General features: G+C 36.4%; 1 protein-coding gene across 1 annotated transcript in view; it reads left to right on the forward strand.

Annotated features, from left to right (window-relative positions):
• Positions 1 to 8,808, forward strand: part of LOC143080202 (perlucin-like protein) — a 67,119-nt gene extending 58,311 nt beyond the window's left edge. The window contains exons 4-6 of the mRNA XM_076255927.1: positions 6,239 to 6,326; positions 7,916 to 8,139; positions 8,718 to 8,808. Of these exons, the coding sequence (XP_076112042.1) occupies positions 6,239 to 6,326; positions 7,916 to 8,139; positions 8,718 to 8,738 (333 nt within the window). The 3' untranslated portion in view covers positions 8,739 to 8,808. The remainder of the gene's footprint in view (positions 1 to 6,238; positions 6,327 to 7,915; positions 8,140 to 8,717) is intronic.
• The last annotated feature ends 1,093 nt before the right edge of the window (positions 8,809 to 9,901 follow it).

Consider the following 9,901-nt stretch of genomic DNA (forward strand, 5'->3'; position numbering starts at 1 on the left):
ATATTAAGCTTTTCAGAAGTTAACTAACGCCGCCGCCGCCGCCGCCGCCGGATCACTATTCACATGTTGAGCTTTCTGCAATAAAAGTTACAGGCTCGACTAAAATGACAGGTTATATGAACTGAGTGGCAATAAAAGCACAAGTCTAACACTTGCTTTTTAAAAAATTAAAATCTTTATTTAAAATGGTCATCTTTAAACAAACAAAAATTGAATATGAAAATTTACAATTCCAACAATAGATCGATATTAAACAGAAATGTTTCATTATCATTTTTCGGCTACAATTGGTATATGAACCATCCAAATGTCAAAATATCAACATAGAGTATTTACAAAGAATGTTTCTGTGATGTTGTGCAACTAAATCTCTACAGCAAATGGTAGTGACAACACTAGATGTTAATTAGGATCCAGCGAAAAGCCAGGCTTTTGTCCACGAAGGTAGCAAATTGTCGGTGTGACTATCGCTGACGGCTTTTGGTAACACACGATATGGTTGTTGGTCATGTTGTTATCACCAAGGGAAGGTCATCGTGCTCTTAATTTCCACACAAACTGATATAGCTCCAAAGGTTTAACAATGAACACCAATGGACACTCATGTCAATTGGAAGGCCACGCGGAATCAATATCGGAGATGTTAAAGACAAATGCATCGGTCATGCCGGGCTTTTGTTGCTTAATGTCTAAATGGACATGGCCTATAATTAAAAGATCCTTTTGCGGAATTTGTGGATTATTTGGTCAACTGTATACAGTCTACGAGCAATTGCATCCTGGGAAAAGCCTCATTAGATAAACCCAAATTTGTTTGTAATTGGTTGTCAGAAAGACCTGGCATATAGTCTTATATTTATTGAACTTACTTACTTACAATAAGGGATAAGCCAGCGAGTAAGTCAGCAAAGGGTTAGGGGAGTACCTTGGTATATAAAAAAGTCGAAATAAACAATTGCCGGCTGGCCAAGAGATTCTCCACGTGGGGTATGATGCCAGAGGTAGAAGTAGGCATTGCCTTAAAAAAGGCACAGATCACTTAGGCCCAAGACCCGTACGAGTTTGACAACAATGAATTAAAAGGGTAAGGTGGTACCTCTGTTTGCAACGAAGTCGAAATACACTTTAATAATTGCCAGGCTGGCCAAACTAAAAGATTCTCCACGTAGGCCATTTTACCAGAGATAGAGGAGGGCATTGCCATACAAATTTCTTATAGCACTTATGCCCTAGACCCGTACGAGTTTGACAATAATGAATCAAAAGGGGGAGATGGTACCTCTGTTTACAACAAAGTCGAAATAAAGTATTGCCGGCTGGCCAAACTAAGAGGTTCTCTGCGTAGGCCATTTTACCAGAGATAGATATGGTAATTGCCTTTAAAATAGCATATAACACTAATTCCAAAGACCTGTACGATTTTGCCTGCAAGGGGTTAAAAATAAAAGGTGTTACCTTTGTTTACAACGAAGTCGAAATAAACCTCTACCTCTGGTATAATGATCCACGTAGAGAATCCCGGAGTTTGGCCTACCGGCTACAGTTATTTTGACTTTAATGTGAACAGAGGTACCACCTCCTCATTTTAGCTCTTTACTGACAAACTCGTACGGGTATATGCCATATAAGTGCTATAGGCTATTTTAAAGGCAATGACCACCTATACCTCTGGTAGCATGGCCCATGTGGTGAATCTCGTAGTTTGAACAGCCGGCAATATTTCATAACGACTTTGCGATATACTAGGATACCCTCCTTTCCTTTTGCTGGCATAAGTGCTATAAACCATTTTAAAGGCAAGGCCCACCTCTACCTCTGGTATCATGATAAACGTGGATCATCTTTTATTTTTGGCCATCCGGCAATAGTTTATTTCGACTTTGTTATATACCAGGGTACCCTCCTTACCCTTTGCTGACAAACTCGTACAGATCAATGGAATAAGAAGTATGGGCCATTTTAGATGCAATGTCCACCACTACCTTTGTTATAATGGCCTATGTGGAGAATTTCTTTGTTTGGCCAGCCGGCAATAATTCATTTCGACTACGTTGTAAACATAGATACCACCTCCCCCTTTTAACACTTTGCTGAAGCACTAGTACGGGTCAACGGCATAAGTGGCCATTTTTGAGGCTATGGCCACTTCTACCTCTGGTATCATGGCCCATGTGGAGAATCTCTTCGTTTAGCCAGCCAGCAATAGTTTATTTCGACTTTGTGATATACTTAGGTACCCCCCTTACCCTTTGCTGATTAACTTACACGGGTCTGGGACATACGTGTTATGGCTATGTTAGAGGTAATGCCTACCTCATCCTCTGATATAATACCCCGCGTATAGAATCTCTTAGTTAGGCCAGTCGGCTTAATTTATATTTTCGTTGTAAAAAGAGGCATCGCATCCCCTCTTTAACCTTTTGCTGACAAACTCGTACAGGTCTAGGGCGTTAGTTTTATCAGCCATTTAAAAGGCAATGCACACATTTAACCTAGGATTAATGGCCAACTTGGAGAATCTCGTACTTAAGCAAGCCGGCAATAATTTATTTCGACTTCTTTGTAAACAGAGGTTCCAACTCCCTTTTAAACCCTTTGATGATACCGCGTACTTCTCTAGGGAATAAGTGATTTAGGCCATTTTAGAGGCAATGACAACCTCTACCTCTGGTATCATGGCCCACGCGGAGAATCTCTTAGCCATCCAGCAATAGTTTAGTTCGACTTTGTTATATACTAGGGTACCAACCTTACACTTTGCTGACTAACTCGTACGGGTCTAGGTCATACGTGCTCATGGTCATTTTATAGAGGCAATCCCTTCCTCTACCTCTCATATTATGGCCCGCGTGGATAATTTCTTAGTTTAGCCAGCGGGCAACAGTTTATTTCAACTTCGTTATATACCGGGCTAATTCATCCCCCTTTTAACTCATTGTTGACAAACTCGTTCGGGTCTATATCATAAGTGCTATGAGCCATTTTTAAGAGAATGACTACTCCAACATCTAGTATAAGGGCGCACCTAAAAATGTCTTAGTTTGGGCAGCCGTCACTATTTTTGGTGGACTGTGTGATATACTAGAGTATTCCCCTTACCCTCTTCTGACAAACTCGTACGGGTCGAGGACATAAGTGCCATGGCCCATGGACCATTTAAGAGGCACTGCCTACCTATACCTCTGGTATAATGGCCAACGTGGAGAATCTCTTAGTTTGAAGAGCTGACAATAATGAGGTTTATTTTTACTTCGTGATATACCGGCGAAACTCATGCCCCTTTTAATTCGTTGCTGATAAACTCGTGTAGATCCAGGACATAAGTGCTATAAGCCATTTATAAGGGTTTGACTACCTCTTCTTCTGGTATAATGGCCTACCTGGAGTATGTCTTAGTTTAGCCAGCTTTCAATAGTTGTTTTTTGTACTTAGGGATATACAAGAGTATTCCCCTTGCCCTCTGTTGACCAACACCTACGGGTCTAGGATATTAGTGCTTCGAGCCATTTTAGAGGTAATGCGATATATTGTAAAAGACATGAAATTTCATGTACAAATCATTTATAATGTGAGTATGGTCTGTATTTAACTCCTAAAAGGACATGGTATTTTGAAGTTCAAAATGAAACCTGCCAAAAATATACACATTTTATATCGGACATAAAGCAAAATTATCGGACAAAAAGCAAAACGGACAAAAAGCAACGGACAAAAAGCAAAAGTTTCGGACAAAAAGCAAAATAATCGGACAAAGTTAAACGCAAAACGGACAAAAAGCAACGGACAAAAAGCAAAAGTTACGGACAAAAAGCAAAATAATCGGACAAAAGGCAAAACGGACAAAAAGCAACGGACAAAAAGCAAAAGTTTCGGACAAAAAGCAAAATTATCGGACAAAAAGCAAAAGCGGACAAAAAGCGAATTGCGGACAAAAAGCACCGTATCAAACGACGTTACAATGTCCGAGGGAAAGTTATCAGCCGCGTCACCATGCGTGAGAACACATTATAAAGCTTACTAACGTCATGTGTAAACATGTCTTAGGTAGAGAGGAAAGAGCGGTAATAGAATGATAAACAGATAATCGGGTTTTCTTCGAAAAGATTTCGTAAAATATCAGCTGCTCGCGATCGACACAATGTGACTGTCGTTCGCAGTGCTCACTCGTCTAGAGAGTTCACATTGTGGGTCGTGGCTGATATTTTATGATATCAATGTATAGAAACTCGATAATCTACATTGCGGAAGGTAAAAACCTTATTGTAATATGCGAAAAATGTTTTACCTTTAATATGTACCACACAAGTTCTATAATGTCACATTTTTATGATACACAACTAAATGCTAAAATATTAAATACATAATTTTAAAAACAAAATAGAAAATCATTGATTCACTGCCATGAAGAGATTATAATTTACAAGCTTAATTATAAATGATTAACGGTTAAGAAAATGTAGCGATTCGTACTATGCCGTATCAGACCGCTCTCATTCATACTTACCCTTACTTCTACCGTAGCAAACTGCTGTTGATCCGCAGTCCATTCCACATGTGGCACCCGTCGTGTTGCTTATGTGATAACAAATCCGGTAAATAGTCTAATTCGGTAGGTCACATTCATGAACAGGAAGGGGATTGTAGTTACGACGTAAGGAACATATCCGATATCATTTGTGAAACGGTTATTCAATAACGGTCAACCAACTCGTGATGGCGTCCGTAAATTTACGAAGGGATGATTTCAACTTCACCATTTGGAAATCTTGGTTTAATAGCTTCCTTGTGAGCAGCAACCCTCTATCAAGAAAATCATGATAGGAAATGCAAGCACGGGAATATTGTATCAATTGGGAGATGTATATCCCGTATGCAGGTGCTGCTGGAATGTTGCTACTTAGAAATGGAAAGTTCACAATTGGAAAGCTGAAATCATCTCTTTTGTCGTAAAGTTTTGTTTTCAACCGACCCTCATTGTCAATTTCTAGATGTAAGTCAAGATATGAGGCCTCAATGTTTCTGTGAAACTGGTTTTGGTTTGTTCTTCAAAATGCCACCAAATTGCAGTGTCTGGCCTGAATAAGAGCTGCTGATTGTGAAAACGTACCCTTACTCTAAGATCGATTATGAATAATAAGAATTCATGAACCTTAAGAAATCTAATTGGTATTTCTGGCGCGAAATTTTCAATTGGCATTTATCCGTTTCAGATCCGTTCATCATCCGTTTTATCCATTATACGTTCGGTAGAAGTCCGTTTCACATACGTTCAACATCCGTTTTATCCGTTAGACGTCCGTTAGAAGTCCGTTGGTGAATTTATCTGCCAGACCTCCAACTGATGTATAACGGACACGTAACGGATACAAAACGGAAACGAAACGGACGAGTACCGTACAAAACAGACGTAACGGATATGGACAGACGTCAAACGGATAAGAACGGACGTCTAACGGACATGAACGGATTGGAAAAAAGTTATCTATTAAGCCTCGGTCACACCTTTACGGATAGCTCGAACGGATGCCTAATGGATAACTTCTGTTCGGTTTCCGTTTCCGTTTTATGCGGTACTCGTCCGTTGGATGAACGTTCGACATCTGTTCTGTCCGGTACGTTTCCGTTTCTCATACGTTGCATATCCGGTGTGTGTCCGTTATGCATTCGTTACACGTCCATTTTATTCGGTCACCACATCAACAGACTCACAACAGATAACAATTTTGTCGGACAACTTTTATTTCAATCCGTTAGTCGTCCGGTCGTGCTATCCGGTAAGGTGTGACCGAGGCTTTAGGCATCCGTTCGAACTATCCGTTAAGGTGTGACCAAGACTTTAGACATAAAACATATACATACAAGTTTTTTTTTCAGATTAGTTAGAGATGATTAGGTTTTACGACTGGTAGCACGACATCAATCACATTTATATAGCCCTTTGAAGTAGAACTTTAACTATAAACAAAACCCATATCGTGAAGTAAGATTTTAAAGGCTCAACAAAATAACACAAAGTGAAACAATTCAAAGAAAAAAAAAACAAGGACATGAATACGTTTTATTTATTGCAGACATAAGCAGCGACATGCATTCCACTGACATCAACAATATAAAAGCAATAATGTACATGACTGAATATAAAAAATACGTTTATTAATTAAATTATTATACTATTAACTTCTAGAATTTGTTTTTCAACACAGTTTTTTTTTTTTTTTTTTTTTTTTTTTTTTGGTAGGTACAGTGTCGAAATCTAGGAGGGTATCTAACACAAGTTACTGATTCTACAGAAAATTCCTGGATTGTTTCTTTGATTACGAGTAGAAGTAAGTTCGTCATCTGTTTTCTTTTTAAAGGAACCTGAGTTTTACGTTTTAAGTTATGGATCATTTACAGGGTAATTGATGTGTTGTTATCCGTACGTTTCTTACCAGACAATAAAACTAACGATACATAGAGGAATTATTTGTCATTTGACTATAACCAATTTGAAAGAATTATACATCATTACATATGTTTTTAATTTAAATCGGATGTGGAAAACTGCAAAATAAAATCTACCTGATATAGCATTTAAATGTCGAATGTTCGGTACATATGTGCTTTATGTAAAAAGAAATCATGAAACAGCTGTTTAAAGTATTCATGTGACAGTCTGTTGGATTTATAAAATAATGATTAACATAATTATGAAGCCTATGTTGTCGAGTGGTATAGTGCGTCGGGCATAGTGCAAGGCGATTTGGTGCCATGATATCTCAGTAGCATTAGTTCGAATCCCGGCAAGGGAAAAACAAAAATAATCGCGAAAGCAAATTTACAGATCTGACATTGTTGGGCAGCTGTTAAGACGAATTATATATATGTTCCAGACCATGTGAGTATTTGGACCGTACACGTACGGTCCGATCATACGCGAACGGTCGGACCGTATGAGTATACGCGTATGGTCCAGTACGAGCTGACGTTACATGTTATTGGATCATATGGGTTAAATTTAAACAAATATTCTAAACAATTGTCATTCCACATTATGTTTACTTCCAATATCTTCAATTTCAATTCAATTAATGCATTACAAATGGGCAGAAACAGACTCTTATTAACATTTGATTTAACCTTTTAGACTATTAGTGTTGTAGTTTAATGGACATGTTTTATATTGTGCTGTCTTGTGTCTATTAAACATTTTTTTTTAATTTATTATATATTATTTACCTATAAAAAAGGGTTGAAAATATTTCGCTAAAATGGGCTTTGACAATGTTAATTTTCGCTAAATGGGTTAAAATTCTGGCGCTCAAATGAAATCTACTTTAGCGTTCAAACGTCCTATTTTTTTCACTCAAATGTCCTATCAATGCGCTCAAATGTCCTCCGCCGTTACATATCGACATGCTAAATACAAGAGATAAACAAATTTAAAATTAACGTGAATTTTTTAAAAAGTTGAAATATAAAGTTTTTATTTCGATTACAATTGAACTATTTTATATTGATTTGAGAGTTAAGTTATGTTGATCTGTTATATGCATTTGTATCTAATAAACTTGACCAACTTCTTAATTTTAGTCACACCGTACGCGTACTGTCCGACTGTATGAGTATTTTGAAAAAGTACGCATACGGTCCATACCGTACGCGTACGGTCCAAATATATACACTCATACGGTCTGGAACATATATATATATATATTTTGATGCAACTGAACAACATGCTTTATTTTCAATTTCGTTTTGGTGTGATTTATATACACACAGTTTATTCAATTCAACTTTAACGCATTTAAACTTTTTAGCTTGAGTTGTAAATGTTCGGGTAAACAAAACACGTGTATCACATAAAGTACAGATTCAGTGTATTTAAAATTGCGTTATATAGAATAATTTTTGGAACTTGGTTTTAAAAATACAGAAGTTATTCAGCAGGACTACTGGATGGGTGCAACAGATTTTACAGAGGGTGATTGGAGATGGGTGAATGATTTGTCTAGAGTACAATTTACCAATTGGGACTTGGATCAACCTGATAATTATCAAGGCATGGAGGACTGTGGTCATTTCGGGATTGGACATAACTTTAAATGGAATGACGTTAAATGCAGCAATATATATGGGTATATTTGTGAGAGTCCTCAGGTATTTGATCTCTGTATAATATTTGATTTACTATTATTTATTTGATATAAAGATCATTGTATAATAAGATTCATCACTTTAGCAGCAAATCTCTATACGTAGTTGAATAGTATCTGTAGATGCGTTAAACAAAAAGGGCGAAAGATACATTGTACCAGAGGAACAGTCAAACCCATAAATCGAAAATAAAATGACAACGACATGGCTAAAAATGAAAGAGACAAACAGACAAATAATAGTACACAAGAAACAACATAGAAAACTAAAGACTGAGCAACACGAACCCCACCAAAAACTAGGGGTGATATCAGGCGCTCAGGAAGGGTACGCAGCATAGATCCTCTTCCACATGTGACACCGTTAAATGGTCAACGATAACTCGCTGTATTATTTCACGTATACAAATACAAAAAATCCATTGGTGAATTTTATTAAAACAATGCATGTCCTTACAGTTGCAAATTGAGTGTTGCAGATATTAGAAAAAATACTAAATTAATTTTATTTGGGTATTTGCTGTATGAGATTTGATGAATGATTTTTTGTAACAAATACTTATCTTTTGTATTATTTTGTAGGGTTCTAATTGTCTTCCATAAGAGTGCTGTCAGTAGAAAATAGCGAAATTCAACCAGTCGTGAAAAATTAAAAAGAAAAAAAAAATGGTTTTATTTTTTGATTTTTTTGTATTTATATATTAATATATATGAATTCATTTTTGCACAAACCCGTATCCTTTCTAAATCTTATCGTGTATGATATAGCGAGCGTTGGTTATCCATAGACAAATACATTTTGGTTTTCCAGATAGCTATTTGCGATCAACATGGATTTTGTGTGTTGGCTTTGGTTTGAAAGTGCACTAATGTGTTGTTTTGCATAGATTACCTTAGCCGTATTTGGCACAACTTTTTTGAATTTTGGATCCTCAGTGCTATTCAACTTTGTACTTGTTTGGCTTTATAAATATTTTGATATGAGCGTCACTGATGAGTCTTATGTAGACGAAACGCGCGTCTGGCGTACTAAATTATAACCTGGTACCTTTGATAACTATTTGTCCACTTGGAAATAAAACACTTAAAACAAAGGTCAATATAAATTACAAAAATGACAAGGAACATAGATCCAGCTACAAAAGAAAGAAGACGTTAGAAAATGAAACGGCATGATTATTTATTGTTGAGTTGTATATTTCTGTGGCGCTATTATACTGGTGGGGTTCTATAGCTATATATATATAAGTCAGATACATGTACAGTATATATCGAGGTGCTCACAGTAAATTGTAAGGTCTGCATAGTATAATTATTATTTACATTCTATTGTATCGATTAAGCGTAGAAAAGCTAGATGTGACTTTGTTTGGCCGGAACATATATTTGAAATGTTTTGTTTTTTCTATAAAATGTAACATTGCACAGAAAATAATAAATGAAAAGTAAATTTAAATAAATACCGAACTCCTATAGATGAAAATTCAAACGGAAAAAATCATTAACTTTAGCGTTATTATTCGTATTGTAATGAGAGTACTATAAACTATATAATTAATCAATCATTTATTCTGAGTGTTATCCAAGTAACTGTTACCCTTCAGCAGGACCTGTTTTACCTTAAATGACTATACTTTTATGGTACACAAAACATAGAAATGTAATAATGTGAATCTTGAAAATTCGCAGGTTAATTAATAAAATTGCAAAATCAAAAAGAAATTAGAAATGTATTAAATGCTGACGAATTCATGAAGGAGTATTTA

Source organism: Mytilus galloprovincialis, chromosome 6, assembly GCF_965363235.1.
Source record: "Mytilus galloprovincialis chromosome 6, xbMytGall1.hap1.1, whole genome shotgun sequence".
NCBI classification, from domain to species: Eukaryota; Metazoa; Mollusca; class Bivalvia; order Mytilida; family Mytilidae; genus Mytilus; species Mytilus galloprovincialis.